The sequence below is a fragment of the Punica granatum genome, chromosome 1 (assembly GCF_007655135.1).
Source record: "Punica granatum isolate Tunisia-2019 chromosome 1, ASM765513v2, whole genome shotgun sequence".
NCBI classification, from domain to species: domain Eukaryota; kingdom Viridiplantae; phylum Streptophyta; class Magnoliopsida; order Myrtales; family Lythraceae; genus Punica; species Punica granatum.
The window spans coordinates 54,163,018-54,187,761 of record NC_045127.1 but is presented as its reverse complement, the minus strand read 5'-3'; the positions used below and the strand labels follow the sequence as shown (position 1 = coordinate 54,187,761).

Genomic DNA, 24,744 nt, shown 5'->3' with positions numbered 1-24,744 from the left:
TGCATTTCCCTGGCAGGGTTAGAGAAGGCGAAGGCGAGGTCAGGTGTAACACAAACCAAAAAACTAGCCCGCACGTAGCTCCGAGCTAGTTACTGGAACAAAATTCGAATACCAAGCAAGAAATGAGAAGCTCTAAGATGCAGTCCATTGTGCTGCAGGAACTCGGCTGCATATCAATCCGATACATAAAGAACTTTACTCGAAATTCTTTTAGGTGTCTCCTAACAGTTTTGTATGGTGTGAGAAACCGAGTCCCGTGTGAAATGGAAAATATGAGTTGGTCCAAAACCACGGATGATGATGTGGTCCATAGCAGTTCTGCACTGTACGTATCAAATTATCAATTACATTTGATGATTGGGTGGGAAGGCCAATCGTTAAATGTATTTTCTTGCAGGGGAACCCATAATTGTTCAAACCTTAAGGCAATATATCAATAGTTCTATTCTTGGAAATTTCAAATTTGAGCAATATCGTTAAATTTCTCATTTCTTTTCTTTTTTTTCCACATTTATCTGTTCATTAAATTAAATTAAGACAATCACAAAATTAGAATGCTCTATCTATTTTAAAATAAGTCACTCTATATTAATTTGTTAATATTTTTCTTTCCAATATTACTAATATCTTTTCTCACATTTCTTTTCTTTTTTTTTTTGGTAGATTTCTCACATTTCAATCATGTAAAATAGTTATTGTTGATTGAAAACCTTTTCAAAGACAGCGGCATCACGCGGCGGCTTCCTAATATGTAGGTAACACTAATCCTAGCTAGTGTGCATTGATGAGCGAACGTATTTGCTGGAGAATGATGCCGTGTTTGATGAAAGTGTCCGAGTTGATGTGTTTACTCATGCCGACGCAGGGGGGTCAAGTCGGTATCAAATCCAAGCTCGTATTATTGCATTTAGGACCCAAAAGAGTCCAATATATCTGTCACATTCGAGATTCAAGCTTATCTGGTCTATATTATGTCAAGACTCAAACATGCCTCGTCTATACATCATGTCTGAGCTCACCCTTTTGTGTCATTGTATCAATTATAATCATCAAATTTTATTGTGTTATAGTTGATGGTTGAGATTAACCTCCGCTTGATCCAGACCTCTCTACTTAATCCCACATTCATGATTCCCAGGATCGCTCATCCGACGCAGAATCATTTCTCGAAAATGAGAATTATGTCTTAGCATACTCTAGAGATGTATAATCGCATTTTCATATTTCCAACAATATATCTATATATATATATAATTGAAGCTATAATGATCCCCATCAGATGATCTCAAAGACGCTTAATCCCATATTAAGTGAGAAGGATTTCCCATTAACTATTTAAGGGAGAGAAGTGGCAAAAAGTTTAATCCCCATATACACTGCACTTCCATTACATATGGAAAAAAAGAAAAACAGAAACTCTAGTCGAAAAACAGAAAAACGGAAAAAAAAAAAAGAAGACAGAAATAAATTAGCCAATTCCAAGGGACTGCAGTATTCACATATTTCGACTTCCAGGAACTGGATTCGATTTCCACAAGATCTTATCTTTGAGGCTGCTCACACATTTGAACGAACACTTACCTTTGCCAGCAGAGTTTCCTGCCACCATCTCTCATAATCTCGTATGCGAGCTTGTAGTTTTCATAGGACGATATCCCCGACTCGACAAACCTGGAGGCCATTTCCTGGAGGCTCCACTTCATCATTGCCTTAAGCTGCTCCTGAGAGCTGATTCCTGACTCAATATCCCGGGCGATTCCTCCATACTCTGCGTTCCTCGTCCATCTGTGCAGAATGTACCGTGACGGTATTTCCCTCACATCCAACATCTGGAACAACCTCAGGACATGTCTGCAGAGAACCCCTTCTGATTCGAACATCTGGCAACCACAGCTCGCCTCAAGATCTGATGCGTTGAATGTCACAATGTGCTTCTCAATCTCCGTGGCCCCGCCTCTTCGAACCAAGTACCTGGAGATTGGCCCTTCCTCATAGATCTTTGACCCCAGGAAGCCGTAGCTCTGTAGGATCTCTTTTTGGAAGACTTTGAAGATTGCAAGGGTGTACAGCCTTCTACACTGCTCCTCCACCGGTTCGCTAGTCTGTAAGAATGCCTGGAGGTTAAATGAGTTGAAGTCTTCCTTTCTTTCTTCCTCACGTCGCTGCTCAAGAGCTCGTTCGTATCTAGGAACAAACTCCCTCAGTGGAGTTTGAGCACTCAAAAATGCCCCAAAGAAAGCATCAGGACTCCCGTTCACGGGGATGCCAGCAAAGAACGTCCCACGTAGGTACAGGGGGACCCAGTTCTCACGGTACTCGTACATAAGCTTCAGCCACTCGTTACCCACCAAGTTGTATTTGTGCAGAAGAGTGTTCCATGCGGAATCAAACTCACCAGTCGTCTGACTCTGATAGATGCACCTGTCGTACTCGTACTTGAAGTTTCCACTCAAAGAGCCCAAGTTCTCATTTTCCTTCGCCTTCATTTGCCACGCCGAGAACCGGTGATGGGTCCCTGGGAATACTTGTGCTATCGCTTCACGGATGGCCTTGTCTTGATCCGCTATTATGGACTTGGGACGGCACCCTGACATTGCACGAGCCCATGTCTCGAACAGCCAGGCAAACGTTTCCTTGGACTCATCAGCAATTAGGGCACAACCAAGGAGCACAGGTTGCTTGTGATGGTTAATGCCGGTGAAAGTAGCAAAAGGTACGGAATAATCCCCGCTCCTATAGGATGTATCAAATACAACAGCATCCCCGAATTGGCTGCACGAAAATCTTGACCTACCATCAGCCCAGAAAATACTGCGGGAGCGGCCCATCTGAATTTCCAAGGCATAGAAAAATCCCGTGTCCTCAGCTTGTTTGCCCTGGAAATAATTGAGAAGCACATTGTACCAATCACTCTCTATGTTATTTGCCCTATGTTGTGCTTTCCTTGGTCTCACAGCACTTGCTACAACTGTTTCATCCTTATCCAGTAATCCTCCATTAATCTCTTCAACAAGTTTCTTCGATGAAAGGCTTCTACTCGATTCCATTTGAAGTTCGAGCTCGTGGTTATGATGCATCTGATGACGGTCCACAACCCAAGTCCCATTATCTTGCCTCTTTATCCTCATAAATGCGCCACAACCAACTCTCGATGGGTGCTGAAAACCTTCCTTCGAGCACACAAACCTCCTAGAAGTAATTGACCCATCAAGCTTTGACCGAAACAGCTGACCAATCCGAACCCTAAACCCCGTCTTCATAGCAAAGACATTATAAAACTGGTAGGCCTCATTAGCAGTATTGAACTCTAAACCAATACATGGTTCGATCTTATCCTGTCCTACATCAGGAACAATTTTCGCACGTTTGGGATTAACTACATCTAGCAGCTTAGTACGTGGCCTGTGAGGCACATCAACGATCGGGTTGTTTCTCAACGGGGTTTTGGCCTCTAATATGACCGATTGGTCCTCACCAGAAGGTTCAAGCTCATGATTGTGATCCTTAGCGAACTGGTCGATGACCCACTTGCCAGAATCGCACTTCTTCACCCTAATGAAAGCTGGGCAGCCAGTTCTTGAGTTGATCTGGAACCCCTCCTTCGAGCACACAAATCTCCTATTTGAAACGGATCCATCGACTCGCGATCGGTAAAGTTGACCGATCCTCATTTTAAATCCCACTCGTGCAGCGTACAAGTTATAAAAGTCACGAGCATCATCAGCTGAATCAAACTCCATACCTACAAACGGCTCAAGTCCAGCGTCTCCTCCACCTTCTCCATTCATAATATTTCTCGTACATACCACACCCACGGGATAAACTTTCCCAGACATCTCTGCGCTAGTTGGATCAATATCTAAACTGTTCAAACAAAATAAAATCAGTTAAGTATACAAAAGAAATTTCAAGACATTAGCTACCTACAAAATTTCTGCCAGCATAAAGGGGTTATAGAAAAGATCTTCACCAAAAAGAAATGCTATTTCAACAGTCTATATTCAAACAAGAAAACGTAATGAATTGGGTTCTGTTTTCTCCTAAGTATTCAATTGTCGTATCTCACATGACAATGAGAAATTTTATGTTTTAGTAGTCTTTTGTCAGCCACATTGCCAGTAAGTTAAATTGGTTTCTCAACTAGTCTCCTAAATGAATACATTTCACTTTAATGAAAAAATGAACAGAAAATCAAGGGAGAAATGTCACATCTAAAGTCAATACTTCCATGTCCTACCCCGGAAAAGAAAAATAAAACCCAACAAAGACAACTTATATAAGAACACAATGTTGATAGGATGGGAAGTTATTATAAAGTCATAAAAGTAACACAAGAATTCGATCAAACGGAAAAGTGTACGGCTTCAGGTTCAATTATCAACCAGAATGACAGGGTAGAATGACAGTCCCTAAACCCAAGCAGTTTGCTGTTACTATCAATCTCAATCCGACGAACAAGCACATTCGATCGATAAGGCCCCCACCATGATAAAAATTAAGTGCAAAACCAATGGGTAATGAAACCCAAAAGAAGCCAATGGTAACATACAATCAGCCACTCCAGGATGGTTGGTCATAAAAAAGCACATCCCTGACCAATTCTTTTGCCTTTCTAAGTACATTTCAGAGTAAATGAAATGAAAGCACTCAGATTTTTCATGGCAAGCGGTTTCATTTCTCACATTCCGGGTAGTGACCAAGTGCGGGCATTCATAAGCAACACTGAGTCTTTAAAGCAGCAGAGCAAGAGAGCAAACTGACGGAGGAGTGTGAAGCTAAAAAGGGAAGCAATAACACAACCGTAATAATCTCAATAGATGACTTAGAAACTTATCGTACAGATAATTAACCACTCGAACTACCCGAAAAACATACAGGAGAGCTACCGGAGGTTCTCAGACAAGTAATTAATCGAGCAAATCGAGCAATAACAGAACCGCATGCTTAATGGAATGAAACCCCGAACCCCCAAAACTGCAGCTTCGGCAATTGGGGTTGGGGGCGAGGAACCGAAGAAGCGAAATGGGGGTTCCAATCCCTCACCTCCGGAAGTCAGCGAACTGGACGGAGCCCAACTCCCTGCCGGTGTCAGGGGACAGGACGCGGCCGAAGACGTTGACGGGATCTGCGGCTTCGGTGGGGCCCTTTCTCCGCCGCTTCCTTCCCATTATGGGCTCATTCTTGGCGGGGGAGGGTTAGGGTTGCAGGGGGAATCGGAATTTTGGGAGTGGGATTTGCTCAGACTGTGAAGGGATTGAAGAGGAGGAAGGAGGAAGGAGGGAGAAGGGATGTCGATGTCGTCTCGTCTATGTTCTTCGTTGGACCCTTCTCCCGATTTTTGCTGCTTAGTACAGTAGGGTTGACCCTACGAAGCAGAGCCAGTCGCCGACCACTTAGATTGCGCCACGTCAGAGGCCACTCCCTCCCTTCTCTACCTTCTCTTATCTACTATCCTCGATCATCTTACGTGTACGGCTCAGATTTCATTATCAAGAAAATATAATGTTTTTGAAATAAAAATAAAAATAAGAGTGCATTTGGATTTAGAATTGAATTGAGTTGAATTTTAATTTTAATTAGTTTGTAATGACTGTATTGTTAAATTATGAGAAAAAGTGTGAAAAAGTAATGAATAGTTAAGAGAATTTAATATTAAAAATTGAATTGAATGATTAAAAAAATAAAAAATAAAATAAAATAATGATTGTATTGTTAAATTAAAAATAAATGGAGTTGAATTAAGTTGAAAATTTTTTAAAAAACAAACACACCCTAAAATACTCTCGAGAAATTCATTTAATCTTTTTTTTTTCTCGTCAAATACTGAACATTTTCTCAATTATAAGATATAAATACGAAATATACTTCAACAAAAATGTTTCTTTGAATAGCAAATAGAATTTTCTAACTTCGATGGGAAATCAAACCATCAGAAAAGTATTTTAAGATTAGATCAGAACATGAGATGAAAACCCTGAGGCTCTGGTATTGCTTTGATATATATATATATATATCTAACGTCGCTTTTTCTATGAATAAGTGGAAATTAAATATCAAAAGTTAGCGGAGTGTGAGTATCATATAATAGCAAGCGTGTCGTGCCTTCTCGGAACACTGTCCATGGAACTTACCTGAAGAAACAATTCACACAAAACTGCAAAATCTAGTTGGCTAAACCGAATATTTTTCATTTGAACAGCAGAGCGATAACCAAGAACAAGCCCATATATATAAGAATCAAAAACTAGTAAGAATCAAAAACATGTAACTCCATCACAGTAATAATTACACGATTTCAACGCTTGACCACTCAAACCAAACTCAACTCGTACACCAAGAAGCAGCTCGACATGTATATTACGGTCGCTCAAAGCCAAGCACACGCATAACAAGCATAGTCTCTTCCTGTACATCAATGCACGTCTATTTCTCTCCCTTCGGGAACATATTCTGAGTAGATAGATCAGGCAGGATAGTCGCGTGGACGTGATGAAGAATGAAGAATTAAGATAACAGGGATCTTTCACAGGAATGATGGTCTAGTGTTCGAGATTTGGAAGGCGGGACACTCTATCGATTTCCTTGATGATTAGCTCTTTTTCTTCATCAAACTGTTCATCATCCGCACCTGTAAATGGAGGACATTTTCAGCACACTCTTACGGATTTCCCTTCTTTTCCATCCAAGTATGGTCTGCATGTAATGATGCATCAGTTGAGAGATACAGATACGGTTCAAATGTTCGTTACCTTTGCCGGTCGAGAGATCATGAAGCAATGAGACCAATTTCTCATGGTTCTTTGCCAAGATAACCTTCACCTCTCTTGGCTTGTTAGGATTAGCAACAAAAACCTAGAAGTGACAAAAAATTGAAATGCTTTTAAAAAACTCTTACAATGTAGAAGGATGCCCTCCTGAGCAGTTAAGATGTGAATATTGACAGGTCACACCGCATCACTTGTCAGAGAAAAATATTTCTCTGTTGCTTTAAGAAAAATCAACCTCGAAAAAGAGTGCGGACTGATGATTGTTTGAAGTGAGTACTGCTAAAATGGATTCGTGCAAAAGTTTCGGAAATGTAATAGCTTTACTTTATGAAGAAGTGGCAGAACAGAGACTAAGAGCAAATGACAATTCCGAAAAATGAGAGTTAACAAGTTGTGACATAAGCATTTAATTGGTATCTGACAGTTGCACCTACATAACAAAGAAGACGAGAGTAGATCATTAACCTTGAAAATATGGAAAGCAGATATCTGAATGTTTTTGCTTGTATCCTGCCCAGGAAAAGAAAAAATTGTATTACAATTTATTAACAAGTGAGACAAACAACAGGTGAGATGAACAAATCAATAAATGGATATTCTGAAGAAATTTATGGGTGAAAAAAAAAGGATTAGAAAATCTATGCTCAGGCATTGATATTCGATAGTCCCAATTAATATCTGGTGCAAATGTTCTAGAAACTGCCCCTGTGCAGAGGATCATGATCCCAATAAGCAGCAAAGAGCTACTCCCGAGAATATCTAGCTATCACTGAGTTCTAAAGGAGTAAGGTGTCCATTAAATTCACTAATGTTCAAATTCCAAAACTTTTTATCAGCATTTTAATTATGAAAAAAACCTCGTCCTTATCAACTTATAAAAAGATTGCAACATGTCATCATGTCCCGCAATACTATAACTTAAATCATGTAAATAAGAGAAGTCAGTTCAATACCTTCAACAACATCATCATGACTTTAAAGTACCGGACTTCCAAGATGTATCGCTTCATTATGTGGGAATTAGGAGGCTCTAAGAGAAACTCCGAAAGGAGCTGTAGTGCATTTAAAAGAACCAAGGTTTACAAGTCATTCTATTAAAATAATAGCCGAAGCATGAAGCATGACCAGAGAAGAACTGGGATGCAAACTAACCTTCACTGATTGCCTTCTCGTGACGTAATTAGAAGATGTCAGAAGTTTTTCATATAGAGTGAAAAACTGGAACAACCAAATCTTGTTAGGTAGATGTAAGGGTAAAAAGAGACTAACTTAATGCAAAAAGAGCCTATCAATACTGCAGTCACCAAAGAACATCTGTAGATGCCTAAGTGTTAAGAATCAGAGTACATCAATTTCAGGGAGCAAGCTTACCTCATTATAGTGACCATCTAGATACTCTGCCACAATATCTCCGTGCTTTGTAAGCAAATCCTGCTAGCAAAGTCTTCAGGGTAACATACGACTTAATAGTAAAAGGCAATATAAAAGCGCAACCATCCATAGACTCATGAAGTCTCACCTTAAAGGTAGTAAATGCATCAGAAGCAACATCAAAATTAGGCAACTCTACAAATTTGAAGAACAATTCGAAGCTTGCAGACTCTAGTATGTACCTAAAAAAATCATTTAAGATTGTACATGTAAAGATGTATTGTCAACATACACATTACAAAAAGATGCTTAAAGTCCATTTGGGCTACCATTGCACTCTCAAACATGTTACAGATATAGACTAACAATTGAAAAGTTGAAGTTCCATTTATAAAACAAAAATATCAACTATCATTTTGCTCAAATATCCAGTTCCTTAAAGATATAATAGGAAATATCTGTGGAGGTATGAAATGAATCCTAGTAAGACATTCGGACGTTGCGTGAAGATAATTCTTCTCATGTTAAACAACAGTTAGTTACGCCCATAACAAAATCAAGCATTAATGTGCTGAAACTAATGGGTTGTCTAAGAATCTCTAAATGCATGGAAAGAGAGCTAATGAAAAGCTCAAACATCTTACTTTGCAAGCGTGGGGAATTTGATGCACTCCCTCAACATGTTTCCAGAATTCACAGCGATTTCCTTGTTATCATAGCTACAAGTTCAATACAATAATTGGGTTATTAATAACACAAAAAAAAAAAAGAGGCAGACAGAATATAGACAGCAGTTCAGAGACAGATCTGTAAAAATCAGACATGATGTGAAAAACACTAGCGATGTATGTAAATGATTCGACCATTATGCTTAATGATGCAAACACTATTGATGTGAGTGTCCAACATTTGAAGAAGAGACCAGCAATTTGACTGCTTATATATCTACATAATACACAAATAAGTACATGCAGGGATTGGAATTTGAATAATTGCATCTACCTGACAACTATATTACTTAAAATATACAGTAACCCTATTATAGATAAGCAGTTGCACGAATTATTAAGATAGGTCTACCACAGCTAACTAACCATAAAATGAGGGTATATTCTTATATGTGAAAAAGGGATGTGAACCAATTAAAATCTGAAGAAATAGTTTGAGGGAGGATGGGTCTCACACTAGCTTCCATATCCATCGATTATTTCTTGATTGAATCAATTCTCAACACTCAAGAACACTGTGATGGCCATGTAAAAGCCATAGCCAAACTATGAGGTCTAGGCTGGACCCATCCTCATGATCATTATGCTCCTCATAAAAATAACTCTCTTGCATCTCATTTGCAGGACTACCAGAAAGGGATTATTTCAAATAACAGCACACCTTTACCCCCATGAGAACATATGAAACTGAAGAGAGAAGAGAAGCATGAATTAATCTTACCATATAACGAGGGAGTCTAGTAGATCAAAGTGGTTTTCAATGTACTCGATGCAGCAATAAGTGGAGCCGACCTTCTGTTTTAGCAGTATGGACCAGCAGTAGACGATATCCTTCCTAGTCTGTACCAGAACCGAATCACTACAACAATTGGGTTATTATCCAGCCATGGTCTAGTGGTCCTACTGCAAATATACTCACCTCCCATCCCAGGATATGCAAGTTGAGGATTATAAGAGCTATGACATCCTCTTTACATACTTCAAGGGCCAGCTGGGATATCTGCTCCGGATTCGGCTCGACCTCCCCGTCTCCAGAGAGCATGCATCTAATCGTCTGAAAATTCTTTTCAACTTCTTCCAGAGCCTGTAATTAACCATGTAGCACAAATACTCACAGCTTGTATTTAAAAAATTGAGTCACAAATTTCCTCGATACAAGAATGATGCTCCTGGCTGTTGCCCGGGGAGTGAAAACTAACATGTTTCTAAAATGCAGTACAACCATAGCACGTCTGAGAATTATTTCTCCTCGGAAAATCTCGACTTGCTCTACTCTGAACTTTCAAAGTTCAGAAATTGCCATGCCATTACTCGTCCACTAACTTTTGTCACTCTTATCGGCTTTAACTTGCGGCTTCGGCAATTCGATTGCCAAGTCCTACTGATTGCAACAAGCTGGAATTCAATTCCGATTCATCAAGCACGGCAATTGTATTGCCAACCTATAGAATCTAAGCCAACAGTTTATCAAAAAACCTCTTCCGCAGAATGCAGAAACATGAGATGGTGATCATCAAAGTATAAAGGGAGAGTGACCTTCTCGAGGGCTTTAACTTCAACGACGGTTTTAGTATCGAGGGCGGCGAGGCTGTCCTTGGTCGCCTTCACCAGTTCCTGCGGCGTTTTAGGCCTCGAAGGCCTGAAGAATGAGAATGACATGAGGACTCGGTTCTCGCCTCGGCTCCCTCAGCGATCGATCGAATGCCGGAGAGGACGAATCCGCAGAAGCCTGAATCGGGACCTTGTAGATCACGAACTGATCGTCTGCTGCTCGATCTCTTCCATTTCACATCTTCGAGTAGCGAATCGAGAGGATTGGAGAAATGCGAAGGACAACGCCGCCGGAGAAGAGGAAAGAGGAAGCGGAAGAAAAATTGAAAATTTGCAAAATAAAAAGGCAAGAACAGATGGGGGCTTGTTTGGCTACTCGATTTGCATTAACCCCTGCGTGGAAATACTCAATCCCCGGTTTTTGGCTCGATAAATTTGCGTGGCTAGGCCGGGTCACGGTTCGTCCGTTAGGTTTCTATGGCGAAGTCCGACGGCTAATCGAGTCCTAAAGAGCCGGTATCTCTGGTTTAGACATTTTAATCCGAGTTCGATTTGCATCTGATTCAGTTTTCGACCATTTTACTTTTTCGAAACACCTATATAAATGAGCCTAGATTGGTTCAACTATATTGAAAGTCACGTTTATTGTTCGCGAGACCACATCAACCTGCTTCCGTCGTCCATCAGTAGTGAACGATGCCGCATGCAACGTATTGCGCAGTCTCACGGTCTCAACTACTCTAGCAATGATTGGCTTCCGAGCAAGTCTGGAAAATTTACTATATCGAGTGCATGGGCTAAAGCTCAGACCTGTGGGAGCTTCGTGTCCCATGGCACAAGGCCATTTGGTCTTCTGGTAACATTCCCCATGCATCCTTTACTGCTTGGCTTTGTATGCTAGACAGGTTGAGCACAAAGAGTAGTAGAGTTGCTTCATGGGGTGTATCCAATTGGCCGTGAAGGAGTTGTGAATTTTGCGGGCAAGAAGAAGAAGAAAGTAGACATCACCTCTTCTTTTCTTGTCAAGTCACTAGCTCTATTTGGTTGAGTTTTGCTTGGGAGAGTTGGAGTAAGCAGATCTTCAACGAGCTGGGCATTGGAATTTAACCGGGTCTGCTCGTTAAAAGGAAAAGAAAGCTCGGGGTTATAATTTTGAAGCTTTTATGGTCGGTCTTTATACACAGGGTGTTGATTGAAAGGAATTAGAGGCTCTTCAATAAGCAAAGAAAGCCCGTGATTAGCTTCGTTAAAGAGATCGTTGCAATGGCGAAGATAAAAGATTGTTTTTGCTGCCTAGATTTTGTTTTAGGGTAAGTTCTTCCTTAGTTCATCTTCTAGGCTAGGCATCTGATGTTTTTGCAGTTGTTTTGTCATTTGAATTTGTGGTAAACTCTGTAAACACAGTTTTGATGATTAATAAAGCACCAGTTATCAAAAAAATATATATATATATATATATTCACAACCCTACGAAGAAAATTGTAAAACAGGTAAAAGAAAGGCCTCTCCCTTGTATCTTAGCGCAAAACCGGAATCTGAAATTCGTTACGGCTGTCGACGACTCAAAAAATTTTCATTCCAGAAAAACAATCTTTAAAGCATATATATATAACAGAAAAGGCGACAAATTGTATAGTATGGCACCTTCCTTGTCAATTGTTCATGTTCATACCTTTTTTGGTATATCGTCTAGACACTTCGAGATCGCATATTTTGCCTTCACTGACCACCAACAACTAACAAGAGCATGTTCAATGTCATGAAAATTTGGCTTTGTCGGATACAACCTCTTGAGACTTTTACAAATGATGTGTAACTCAGTTGGCAACGTGATAGTATTCCAAGTACTAGGTCAAAAGCTCAGATCTCTTCGAAAACTTGGAAACAAATAAGGGAAACGTCTCTCTATTTGTTATTGAACCTGCTTGAGATAGTAATACTCTGATTATAAACTTATGGATGAGTAGTGTTCATTTAATATCTCATTGGGATCACAGTGACGAGTCGAGGTTCTCGAGCCCTGTGCCTTACTCGGACATTTTGCGACGGGATTCGGGTCCATATGATTACGCTATCTGAGGTTACTAGTCGCTTCTTTATTCAGAAAAAAAAAACTAATGAGATTTTTGAGGTCATGCCAGGTGGGATACGTTCTTTAAAATGTAAGTCGAAGCCTCACACGAAACTGCTTTATCTCAATTTTCAGTGGCCTCGATGATATCAATTGCAGTTTGCGGTTCACTCGGATGGCCAACTCTGGTCTAATCATATCTTGTCCTATTGCCCTTTTAGCAATCTGATCGTGGCAAACCGAAGTGTAGCCTTAGATTTACTGATTGACACTCCAAAGCACATCTTGCCAAAGAAACAAACACGTCACGTATCAAGTAAATTCAACACTCATTGTCAAATGTGATGATCTAATAATGTCAAGCTTTTTTTTTTCACGTGGTTTGATAATTTTAAAGTCTTAAATTTGAATTTTCTTTACATATTTATGTCAAAATATTTGCCTGAAGTGTGCTATCCATTTGGATTTGGGAGACACCGATTCCTATAAATTATACTAGGTCTTTCGTGACGCTATATTGATATATTGACAGGATCAGTGCTTGCGCTGGTTGTTTAATTAGTCTAATATGTTCGGGATTGAACACGACAGTCCGAACATTCGGTAGCTGGTGGCGGCAATATCACCACCGTCGTCCATCATTTACCCAAAAAAGAAAAGAATTCCACACTCATTCTTCTCTATCTTTTGCAATCAAGCCCTCAAATGAATAATGACGAGAAAGAAAAAACAATCAGGTTCCGAGGACGAAATGAAAATTGCATGAAAACCGGAGGCCTCCGCAACTTCCGGTCGCTATCCATCTACCCGCCGATTCCACCGATCTCCCGCGAAGAAATAATCTCTCTCTCTCTCAGAGTCGATCGACCGAAACCCTAAGTTACAATCGGCGAATTGATCAATCGAGCATTCATGAGAGGTCGGGACATGATCAACACGCACTTGCCGGACGAGCTGATCGTCGAGGTCTTCAGGCGGCTCGACTCCAAGGTCGGCCGCGACGCCTGCTCCCTCGTCTGCAAGAGGTGGCTCGGCCTCGAGCGGCTCAGCCGCACCACCCTCCGCATCGGCGCATCTGGCACAGCCGATCTCTTCGTCAGGCTTCTTTCCCGCCGCTTCACCAATGTCAAGAGCGTCCACGTCGACGAGAGGCTCTCCATTTCCTTCCCCGTGAAGATGGTAAGTTGGATATTTTTCCAATCGTTAGCTGCTACATTTCTCATTCCAAAGTTTCCTATTTTGATTACTACCCGTTCAAGTGGTCGGGACACTGCTTATTTCGGTTTCTGCTAACCCTGTCAATTGCCACTGTCTTTTGTTCGATACAATTCGGTTGGCGAAATAGAATCTCTAGCGAATGCAAGTTAAGGGTTCGTTTCTTCATTAAGATTGTCACTGGGTCGCAGCAGAACTATAGCATACTTTTACAGTGGCTAAAAGCCTGAAATTTGAAGCTGATCTGTTTAGTCAAAGATTTGTTGCATTTCCATGTTGCAGGGAAGACAGAAGCGTCGGAAAGGGCATGCACCATCTTCTAAGGTGGATGACGGGACTAAGCTCAGTGATTCCTCGGAGACGGTTGAATCAAGCTGTTTGTCTGATGCCGGGTTGACTCTTCTTGGTGAAGGCTTTCCTAAACTTGAGAAATTGAGCTTAATTTGGTGCTCAAATGTTTCAAGTGTGGGTCTAAGATCCCTTGCTGAGAGGTGTAGATCGTTGAGATCTTTGGATCTGCAGGTACATTTTCATATATGCATGTAAGAATATTTAATTATACGAATCGTTATTTTTCTTTTTTCATTTTCTGTAATTTAAAAATAATCTGTGTCAAGAAATTTATCCGGTAATATACTAAGATAAAACGGTTCAAGTTATCTCTGAGGAGACCTATTATTACATTATATGTCAAATGATCCTCTCTGCATCTAGTCAATTGTTCTTGTTTTTCTACAATTGTTTGTGGTGGAACAAATTGTTTTCTGTTTCAGGGTTGCTATATTGGAGACCAAGGTTTAGCTGCTGTTGGAGAGTTTTGCAAACAGCTGAAAGATTTGAGTCTGCGGTTTTGTGAAGGGTTGACTGACGCAGGTTTGGTTGAATTAGTCCTTGGTTGTGGCAAGTCACTCAAGTCTCTCTCTGTTGCAGCTTGTGCCAAAATAGGTGACCTTTCCATGGAAGCGGTCGGAGCTCACTGTATATCTCTTGAAACTTTGTCACTGGATTCAGAGTTCATGCAAGACAGAGGACTGCTTGCTGTGGCCAGGGGATGTAAAATTTTGAAGGTTTTGAAGCTGCAGTGTGTAAATGTTACAGATGAAGTTTTGAAAGCTGTGGGTGTTTCATGTTCATCGCTGGAGCAGTTATCACTGAACAGTTTTCAGAAGTTCACTGATGTGTAAGTGTCATACTTTTACAACCCTAATGTTCACAATTAGGATTGCCTGAATGCAATAATAATTTTTTCATAGCAGAAATTTCCTTATTCTACCCAATCTTTTTTATCTGCGAAGCCCACCGCCCTTGGTTCTGCATAATGGATCAGAATAAGTTCCAAGTATACAGTTTAAATTTGAGCAGTGAATCATGTCATGAAGATGATCAATTCTTTCTTTATATTTCTCGCCTCATTTCAGGGGTTTACTATCAGTGGGGCACGGGTGTAAAAAGTTGAGAAATCTCACTCTAAGTGATTGTGCTTTCGTGACTGATGAGGGTGTAGGAGCAATTGCAACAGGTTGCAAGGAGCTCACTCACCTAGAAATTAATGGTTGCCACAATATTGGAACAACTGGGCTGGTGTCTGTTGGAAGATATTGCCTGTATGCTTCTTTCCTCAGACAAGTAGTATTTTCGATTACATTTATTATAAAGCTTGTCCTGTGTTTTTTTTTTATTTTTATTTTTATTTTTGGCATTTGTATGCTTCTTCTTAGGTACCTTTCCTCGTTATATGGCCATTTTAATAATTCGTATAGAATGTTTTGATTGTTAATCTTAATGAACAATTTGTTCCCGTATTTTTTTCCTTTGCAACATTTACTTCCACTTTTGGGAGATTTTTCTTTTCTTTGAAACGCCTGTTGAGGTAGTTGGTATAGCACCAGGGAAGAAAAGACAGTTAGGCTTGTTATCTTTAGGATTTATATGGAAAGCAATGTATGGACGAATTAATGGAACTGTATAAATGTTTAATAGGGAGATCGGGAGTAGTAGACATGGGCTAAGTCCATGGATGCCTGCCAATATAGGCTGAAAATAATCTAACCTCCAGACTAGAAATTTCTTCTATTATAATTCCATGTAATGACTTTTTCCACATGGGGTTCTCTCTCTCTCTTTGGTTTGTTGCCTAGTTCATGCGAGTCTTTACTTGCCTAAGACTTGTTATTTAATTTTCTGAGGTCTAAGCTTCTCTGTTTCTCAATAACATGCAGGAATCTCACTGAGTTGGCCTTGTTATACTGCCAGAGGATCAGTAACAGTGCACTTCTTGAAATAGGAAAGAGTTGTAAACTCCTACAAGCCCTACACTTGGTTGATTGCTCCAGCATTGGGGATGATGCCATCTGCAGCATAGCCAGAGGCTGTAGGAATTTGAAAAAGCTTCATATACGGCGCTGTTATGAGGTTAGTTATCCCTCTCCAATTCTTCCCCCACTACACGAGTCTCTCAAATATGCCCTCTGGTAATGGAAAAAGTATGATATATGAGGTTAGTTATCCCTCTCCAATTCTTCCCCCACTACACGAGTCTCTCAAATATGCCCTCTGGTAATGGAAAAAGTATGATAAGTTTCTTATTTGTATTGATGCTACTCAATGCTTCAGATTTTACTTTGTAGCATATTAAACACTAGGGCTGAATTTTTTTATGACCTTTGTTTATTTACTGCGTGGTTCCTGATCTTGTGGGAAGGACACCTAAGATCAGCTCCTGTAATAATGTTGGGACAAGATGCCGAATTAGAGGAATTTAACCGAGAAGTAAGAACAATGAACTCTGTGATATACATTGTAAAGCCCTCTAAGTGAGGGAAACGTCCACGGACAAAGCAGGAGATTCCACTAGATCAATAAACCATAGATTACAACCTTGAGATCACACCCGTGTTTCCTAGCCCTTGTTACATGACCCAACCCGAGAAGAGCCTCACAATCTTCTCAACTCTCGCCTCTCTCTCACTCTATGAACCCTAGAGACTCCAAGAGAGCGAAACCGAGAATTCCCAAGAAGATTATCCGTGATTCTCACACGTCGTCTCTCTTCCCAAGACTCCCCCTCTTGTATATATAAATACAAGAATATATCCATAAAACTCTAGAATATCCCTAGGATATCTCCTCCGAATAATATTCTATGATTACACGAAATCACGCCCAAAATGGAAACAAGAATTGATGTGACCGACTTGCATTGCTGCAGCGAAACCGCAAGTTGCTAGGGCAAAACCTCCCGTTGCTGCGACAAACTTCATATTCTTGCGGCAAATCTCTTTTGCTGAGAGCAACTCAGCTCGGCCCCTTTCTCCTTGTTTTCAGTTGATTTCGTCGTCATATCTGGGTCTCCAGGTTCCCCATCGAATACGAAACAAATAATAATAGTTAAAATGCACTTGTTTAACTTTTCTACTTGAAACTGTAGTTACCGGAGATTTCAAACTTGTAATGCCTTAAGGGTTATAATATTCTCATTCGCATTTATGCTAGAGCTAATATCTATCTCTTGGTTTTGAATAGATTGGAGATGCAGCAATTATTGCTGTTGGCGAGTATTGCAAGTCCCTGACCGATCTAAGTCTTCGGTTTTGCGACAGGTAACATTTTCTGACAAAATTTTCATGCCTGTGCTTGTTGATCTCATTTAGTCAGTAATAATTTGCCGGAATTGTTGAGTATCTCCAAGAGTTCTTCCCTCTCATTTTCGTTCGCTGATCCCAGGGTAGGAGATGAGGCCCTCATTGCTGTTGGGCAAGGTTGCTCTTTAACTCACTTAAATGTCAGTGGTTGCCACCAGATTGGTGATGACGGGATTATAGCTATAGCAAGAGGGTGCCCTCGACTCAGTTACCTGGACGTTAGTGTCCTTCAGGTAGGACCCTCTTATTACCTTAAAAAGTTGCGTGCTGAGGCTAGTAAGCTATTTGAGCTGAGTCTAGATTTGGCATAATGTTCTGTTGGGCACTTGCTCAAGATCCTCGGATATGGTCTTCTAATGTTTAAAAGGAAACATAATCAGCAGAGCTCGCGCTTTGGCTTGTTTTGGCCATATGCAAGTACATACAATGAAACTAGCCATATTCATTCTTGAAGTTGCATCATCTCCTGTTTGCAAGACTTTCTAACCATTCAGAGAAAGGACTTACAACTGATGTTCATTACTGGATCTTCTTTCTCCTTTGATTTGGCAGAACTTAGGGGATATGGCGATGGCTGAGCTCGGAGAAGGTTGTCCCTTGCTGAAGGACATAGTTCTCTCTCACTGCCGCCAAATAACGGACGCGGGACTTTCCCACCTCGTCAGGAGCTGTCCCATGCTTGAATCCTGCCACATGGTCTACTGTCCCCGCATAACTTCCTCGGGAGTTGCCACTGTGGTCTCAGGCTGCCCCAACATGAAGAAGATCCTCGTCGAGAAGTCCAAGGTGAGCGAGCGGACTCAGAGGAGGGCCGGCTCCATCATCTCCTACCTCTGTCTCGATCTCTGAGAGGAAACAGGTCAAATCCTCATCGAACCTACCTTGCTAACATGGGAGCAGGTCATGGACGGAAGTGCCATCTCCTGTGGATCCTGGAGTTGTTACATTACCCGGTCTTCCGAAGTGCATTCGGGTCCCCTTCTATCTTAGATATTAGGTCATTTATGGTTTCTTTCTATCATCTTTTATTTACTCTTTGTTCCGGTATATAGTTCAGATCGGTCCAGTGCAACAGTTTTGTGAGGGAAGGTGTATGGTGTACGGAATATGTATCGCCCGACTGTCTTCGGGGATTACATTTAAGAATAATAAGTAGCAATCTCATGTAAATACCACAGAATAGTAGTTTGATCCGCGTAATAATTTCGATTATAGAATTGCAGATTCGACGTTATTTGGAGAGTGAAATGTAATTATTTCGAGATTGTAATGTGTAAGAGATCAAGTTATCGATGTATCATAATTTAAAAATTAATACATATTTATTATTATGACATTTCAAGAGCTCGAATCGAATAATCAAATGAAATGGATGTTGATGTACCGAATTGTAATGCTGACGTATATATTAAATAAATACACGTAAGCTGGGAAACCCAGGAAACGAAAATTAGAGAGAGAGAGAGAGAGAGAGAAGAGGACGGGAAGCTTCGTTGGGGCTCTTCAATGGAGGTCGGAGCTAGCGACAGCAGCAAACCGAGATGTTGAACTTGTCCATCTTCGCTCCTTCGTCACCTGCTTTCGCTATCAACTCTTCTCCACTGGGACGGCCGCGGGACGGTTGCTCAGCTCACTGGACTCTCCTGCCTCACCTTCTCCCTCCATCTGAATCGCGACCCTCAAATCCATTGCTGTGAGAATACGATGCCTTCCACCTGCAGTATCAGAGCTCTGTGGATCCTCAACAACCAAGACGCCGTCGTTTTCTCCAGGTTCGTTCTCCACTTTCGCATCCCTGTTTCTCACAAGTGTTCTTTCGATATCTCTTCTGTATGTTACGTTCGCATCATTATCTCCATCGATAATTCATTCATCCGACAAGGCAGACAGATACTTACCGTAGTGAATTTGCTGACATAAAACTGAGAAAAATGGCTACCTGTTTCGTGAACTTGTCGTGTTTCTGTGAATCTTTGTTGCTAATTGATTGTATGTGTCTATGTTGTTGCTTTGCGACATTAGGCGGTTTCCGGTAGTAGAGAAACGATGGCGGGCAGCTTGCAGGAACAATGATGGTCCGGGCACTGTTAAGTATGCAGCTTCACCCAATTTTCCTTCTGATTTGGAGTTATCTGCTGCCTTTGTGGAGAGAAAAAGCAGGTTCGTAGGCACTTCCTTGCGATAAATTCAGTTAAAGGAAGAGCAGACAGAAACTCTGATATGTTCAGTTAGTTGCACCATTGTATTTTGGACAACTGGTTCTGCTGAACTGTTTTTGCATTCTGAATGGCATATAGATCAAATACGATGAGTTCTTGTTATATTATCAGGCATGTGTTTCCTTTAAGTGCCTTGTATTTTCTTGTGGGCTTCTAGATGTCTAATGGCAGCATGGTAACTCTATTTTTATTAGGGAAGGGTCTCTTCGTGGATTTGGTATTCGTGTGACTCGGTCAGCTGAAGGATCAGATTCTTGGGTTGATGACCCGATCACGCGGCATGTTATTGGCATTTATATAGATAAGGAAGTGGAAGGGGAGACTTACTTGCTATGGCCTCTGATCATGCACATAAAGGGACAATTTTGCATCCTTGTTCTGCCTTTGGTGGAGCCCAGACATTTAGATGCATATGAAAAATTATGTAAAAGATCTGATTGTGGGAATGCTGTCGGAGTGGATGGAAGTTTATCTTCTCTCTTGCTCGATCTTCCATCAATCACAGGGTATGGTAAGTTGCTGTTTATTAGCAAGCTTTGGGGCATCATTTAGTGCCTCTATTCTGTTTCTCCTTTTTTTTTTTTTTTTCCCCCCTTGGATCATCTTGTCCTTCTTTCCAGTACATCAAGCTGGTTCTGCTGTGCTCTCTTCTGCCTCTGAAGTGGTTTGGGTCCTAATTAATTTAATAGCTGGTTGTATGACGTCCATCTTCAGTTTCTTATGGAAGGAAAAATAATGCGTGGTCATAGGTTAAATTAATGACTAAATTTTTTAAATTTCTGGAATTATCAGAAAATGGATAGTATTTCTGAATTTTATCATCATTGTTTGATTGGTTTGCTCAATTCAGATAAGATTACTTGTTTACATGTTTTGCCTTGATAGGCTAAATCTAGCAAGTTTGAATGTCTTTTTTATCCCTTTTTTTTTTTTTCTTTGAGAGCATTATTCTGGGCATCCGCTAGAAGCAGGGGACCCTCCAAAACAAGATAAACAAAAACAAACATACTTTTGTTTATCTTGTTGCCGAGTTGTTATGAAATATCATTATTTACATGCAGCATTCTGATAATTCATGTTACATTTTGTATCTTATCAATCCTTTGTTTTAGTTGTTTTAGACTCTAGTAAAACGGGGATGATGAACTAAGGATAAGTTGCTTTCTTCTTAATTTTTAATGTCGTACAGGGCATTCATGGTAACACATGCTATTGGGGACATAGTTTCTGGAGATGTGGTGGAACCTGAAGTGATTGTTAACTCTTCTCCTTCTGTGGGAGGTTTATTGGATTCTTTAACTGGTAGCATAGGGATTTCAGGAATATCCTCAAGGCCGAAGCCTGGACCAGCTCCAGTTGGATCTTCCAATACATCAGGAACTGCTCTAGGAGGTGTGGCAGCAGATGCTCCAAGAAGTGGTTCAAGGCTATTGGATAAGGATGCACTGCGGACTTTCATAAGTAGCTCAATGCCATTCGGTCAGTATTTTTCTTTCTAAGGCTGAAAATGTCATTTGATCAGTAACTTCCTATTTTCGTGTCCTTAAAAAGAACTGTTCCTCCCCTCAAATTCTCATTTTCTGAGACTTTCTATGCTGTTAGCTCCTCATGTATGTGCTTTTCTGTTTGCAAACAGGCACCCCTCTGGACCTGAGTTATACCAACATTTTTGCTATCAAGGTGAATGGATTTTCTTCAACAGATCTGCCTCCTACTGACATTAAACAACCTGCATGGAAGCCATACTTATATAAAGGGAAGCAGAGGATACTCTTCACTATCCTTGAAACTGTCAATGCTGCCATGTACGATCGTGATGAAATCCCTGATAGTATTTCAGTTTCGGGTCAGATAAACTGTCGAGCAGAATTAGAAGGAGTGCCTGATGTATCATTCCCTCTGAATGAATTGGCTGTGGGTCGCATTGAGTCACTATCATTCCATCCTTCTGCCCAAGTTCCAGAACACGGAGTCGACAAACACTCTGTGATGTTTTCACCACCTTTGGGTAATTTTGTTTTGATGCGTTACCAGGCAACCTGTGGCCTGGGCCCCCCCGTAAAAGGTTTTTACCAGTTATCAATGGTCTCTGAAGACGAGGGTGCATTTTTGTTTAGACTACGCTTGATGGAAGGTTATAAGTCTCCTCTGTCAATGGAATTTTGTACTGTGACAATGCCCTTTCCTAGGAGAAGGATTATATCTGTTGATGGAACTCCATCAGTAGGCACTATTTTAAATACAGAGCGCTCTGTTGAGTGGAAAATCATAGTAAGTGGACGGAGCCTTGTTGGGAGAAGCCTGGAGGCTACCTTCTCAGGAACAGTTAAATTTGCTCCATGGCAAACCCAGAGATTGCCTTCTTCGAAGTCTTTCTTTGCTGGAATCACTGAGGAAGATAGTGATATCGATGCAGAGAGCAACAGTAACATGATGAATGTTGAGGAGTTTCTAATGGAGAAAATGAGCAAAGACCTCCCACCAGTTGACTTAGAGGAGCCATTTTGTTGGGAGGCCTACAACTATGCTAAAGTTAGTATTCTCTTATTTCTTTCGACATTCGAACATTTATACTCTTATTTCTTTCGACATTCGGACATTTATATAGGTGATACATATTCTAGATGCAGCTGGATGTGGTCCTGTGTTTTCATATTTTGACCTTTATTTGCTGAGCATCATGTTTATTAGTTAGGCGTCTCTTTCATGCAGTAAATTTTATCATTTGTTGATATATTTGGAAGAAAACCTAGCATGATTCATCTTCTTTTTCTAACATAAGGTTGAAGCACATAGAGTACTCTCCCTTTGCAGTGTAATTAAGAACTTTCCAGAAAACTTCCTAAATGATGAGGTGATGCTTGTCAAGAAAAATAGTTTAGTAGTTGGAATTACAGCTTCGTAATTACTCTCCTTCATCAGATTGAACCAACCTGCTAGCCTCATCTTGAATGGTTTGCTGCTTTTCTTCAAACAGTGGCATTATCCTGCGTGTGTGCATCCTGCAGTTTTATTAATTTGGAATACACTTCTCTTTAGTGATTTGTGATAAAAGTTGTTGCTTACGATCACAAGATTTTCCACCTTGAATATGATCGCAGGTGTCGTTCAGAATAACTGGGGCATCATTATCTGGGATGTCTGTTGATCCTAAAGCAGTAAGCTTGTCTCTCTCTTACTAAAAGAATCATGTTTGGCAAAAGAAGTGCTTCCTATAGCTCTCAAGCCTCTAAATTTTGATGAGATAATATTTCTTCTTGAAATTTTCTATTGGCATACGTAACTTCAATTCCTTTGAGCTGCTGCATCTGCTATAGAAACTGAATCAGTAGTTCACTCTTAAAGCTAAACCTTGCTATATCTTGGCCTGATACTGTAGTTTTACTCTTTAAATCGCATAAAAGAGGTTTCGTGTAGGAGAATACTTATAGCATTACTTTCTCAATCTTTGGGCATCTCCTTTCTCTTGGATAGATTCTTCTGACTTAAAATCTTTCAAAAGCTTTATCCTGCCTACTTATGATTAATCATTTCAAAACCTGGAAGGAGGTTCATTCTATGTATTCTCTTGTTGGGTACATCCTTGTGAACATAGATATTCAGATTTTTGCTGACACTTGTCCTCTTTTTTTATCTTCCGATAGAAGAGATAATTTATTTGAGTAGTTTGTAGATTAGATAAAAGGACTCGTGGTGTTGTGCATGCTTATTCATCAGATGAGGGCTATACGTGACTAATTATAATATTTTGTCATAACCTTGATTGCTGCAGGTGAGCATCTATCCTGCTGTCAAAGCTCCTGTGGAACTTTCGAATCAGGTAAGAAAATCCTATTCGCCTAAATGCTTGCACGGCTGTTTTTATATGTCTTGGGTACTAGAAATCATTATCTAAGCAAATGGTACCTTTCCATGTCAGCACATCGGAAACTTATTGGAACAAACTCACTGCATGTTGTAGATCATGGGACTGAGTTCATAATTGAGTTATGTGTTTGCAAAAGGATACTGCTGCTCATTTCAATTTAATTTATTCTCCAGTCTCCAATCGTTTCTGTTTATGTTCAATCAAGACTCGAAAGATGTGAATAATTGTTAGTACCAACCATTGATTGAGATGAATAGAGAAGTTGATCTCTGCTCGTCATTAGTTTGCTAGGAAGGTACTATGGTTAGCGCTTGCCAAGATGACTCGCTAATGATTTGTTCTTTTCTTTCCCTTTCTTTGGTTCGTGTTTCTTCTCTCGTGACAGGTGACTTCGGGGGATTATATATTGTGGAACACTCTGGGGAGATGCCCGTCAGCTGCAGCCATATAATAGAGGATGAAGGGCGTGGCAACTTGAGAAAACAGACGATTCTCCTGTTAATACGGGGTGATGCTCTCCACTCTTATCCTCGGTCTGTACTAACCAAAGCCCAGTGCCGCCGTCTCAGAACCCTAACAAAACCTAGGGCAGTGGCAAGCAAGTTGTGGTCGGGAAGATATGGTCAAGAGGAGACCTCCATTGAGAATCTTTGTCCCCGATGTCGACTTTGGTTTTGCAGGAATTCAGGTTTGCGGTGTTTGAGCTTCCCTTTATTGTTGTTAATCGTTATTGCTGCATCATTAAACCTTAAACTGCTCGCTGCATTTTGATTTGGAGGCAGTGAGTCATTTTTTCCTTTCCTTTTGTTTGTTTGTTTTTTTTTTTTTTGGGGGGGGGGGGGGGATAAGTACTGAGTCATCTTGTTTTGTTCCATTTTACGATGCCCGGGAATTTAGCGGATGCGACATTGTTTAGAGACTCCTCTGATCGTAATAAGTTCTTAGCCTGGTTTGTGCATAACATAGGCCATGTCTCCCAGAGTTGGACCTTCGGTGACGAAGGAAGTCGAGAAGAGTGAAAGCGATGGAAGGATCTCAATATGGAAAGAAGAGAGTGAGTAGAAAGAAGAAGTCAATTCATTCGTAGTCACTCGATGTCCGGCCGGTGGAAACGACTGTACTCGGAAACTTTATCAACCAGAGTAATCAGTTGCTAGGAAAACTTTGGTGTTTCATTTGACGTAAAACAACCGGAAAATTCAAGGGAGGAATTGCAGTCGCTGCAGGCCATCCAAATTTGGTACGTGCCATTAACGGGATACTCATTAGGTTCAAATGCGCCGGAACAAATGTAACGAAGATTGACCGAATCT

The 24,744-nt window shown here is 40.6% G+C and overlaps 4 protein-coding genes across 10 annotated transcripts; 2 read left to right on the top strand and 2 right to left on the bottom strand.

Moving 5' to 3' along the window:
* Positions 1–1,280: 1,280 nt before the first annotated feature.
* Positions 1,281–5,342, bottom strand: LOC116210899 (protein FAR1-RELATED SEQUENCE 7-like). Of its 2 annotated transcripts, none has more exons than XM_031545039.1 (2): positions 5,044–5,342; positions 1,281–3,859 (listed from the first exon to the last, which is right to left on the bottom strand). In XM_031545039.1, exon 2 carries the CDS (start codon positions 3,834–3,836, stop codon positions 1,578–1,580), a length of 2,259 nt encoding a protein of 752 aa, XP_031400899.1. In that variant the 5' UTR covers positions 3,837–3,859; positions 5,044–5,342; the 3' UTR covers positions 1,281–1,577. The 2 variants fall into 2 exon arrangements, with proteins under 2 accessions (XP_031400899.1, XP_031400891.1); XM_031545031.1 differs by having other exon boundaries at positions 1,281–3,864; positions 5,044–5,340.
* An 864-nt stretch (positions 5,343–6,206) lies between these two features.
* LOC116192344 (calcium-binding protein 39) lies at positions 6,207–10,886 on the bottom strand. 2 transcript variants are annotated; one of them, XM_031520878.1, is made up of 11 exons: positions 10,403–10,886; positions 9,786–9,950; positions 9,588–9,706; positions 8,783–8,857; positions 8,287–8,380; positions 8,139–8,201; positions 7,920–7,985; positions 7,721–7,819; positions 7,233–7,277; positions 6,750–6,852; positions 6,207–6,628 (listed from the first exon to the last, which is right to left on the bottom strand). In XM_031520878.1, the coding sequence occupies exons 1-11, from the start codon at positions 10,523–10,525 to the stop codon at positions 6,540–6,542; spliced, it is 1,041 nt and encodes a 346-aa protein (XP_031376738.1). In that variant the 5' UTR covers positions 10,526–10,886; the 3' UTR covers positions 6,207–6,539. The 2 variants fall into 2 exon arrangements, with proteins under 2 accessions (XP_031376738.1, XP_031376739.1); XM_031520879.1 differs by having other exon boundaries at positions 8,139–8,198; positions 10,403–10,882.
* A 2,324-nt stretch (positions 10,887–13,210) lies between these two features.
* On the top strand, positions 13,211–18,606 carry LOC116192969 (F-box/LRR-repeat protein 4). 3 transcript variants are annotated; one of them, XM_031521682.1, is made up of 8 exons: positions 13,213–13,667; positions 13,962–14,225; positions 14,477–14,883; positions 15,122–15,307; positions 15,923–16,115; positions 17,226–17,302; positions 17,427–17,577; positions 17,897–18,606. In XM_031521682.1, exons 1-8 carry the CDS (start codon positions 13,401–13,403, stop codon positions 18,191–18,193), a joined length of 1,842 nt encoding a protein of 613 aa, XP_031377542.1. In that variant the 5' UTR covers positions 13,213–13,400; the 3' UTR covers positions 18,194–18,606. The 3 variants fall into 3 exon arrangements, with proteins under 3 accessions (XP_031377545.1, XP_031377542.1, XP_031377543.1); XM_031521683.1 differs by having other exon boundaries at positions 13,214–13,667; positions 13,986–14,225; XM_031521685.1 differs by lacking the exon at positions 15,122–15,307 and having other exon boundaries at positions 13,211–13,667.
* Positions 18,607–18,768: 162 nt separating this feature from the next.
* LOC116192968 (AP-5 complex subunit mu) lies at positions 18,769–24,667 on the top strand. 3 transcript variants are annotated; one of them, XR_004154176.1, is made up of 9 exons: positions 18,769–19,116; positions 19,367–19,504; positions 19,758–20,069; positions 20,753–21,042; positions 21,200–22,095; positions 22,665–22,721; positions 23,336–23,383; positions 23,817–24,119; positions 24,412–24,667. XR_004154176.1 is itself a non-coding variant. In XM_031521681.1 (8 exons), exons 1-8 carry the CDS (start codon positions 19,049–19,051, stop codon positions 23,880–23,882), a joined length of 1,875 nt encoding a protein of 624 aa, XP_031377541.1. In that variant the 5' UTR covers positions 18,769–19,048; the 3' UTR covers positions 23,883–24,389. The 3 variants fall into 3 exon arrangements, 1 of the variants encoding a protein (XP_031377541.1); XR_004154175.1 differs by having other exon boundaries at positions 24,398–24,539; XM_031521681.1 differs by lacking the exon at positions 24,412–24,667 and having other exon boundaries at positions 23,817–24,389.
* Positions 24,668–24,744: the final 77 nt, after the last annotated feature.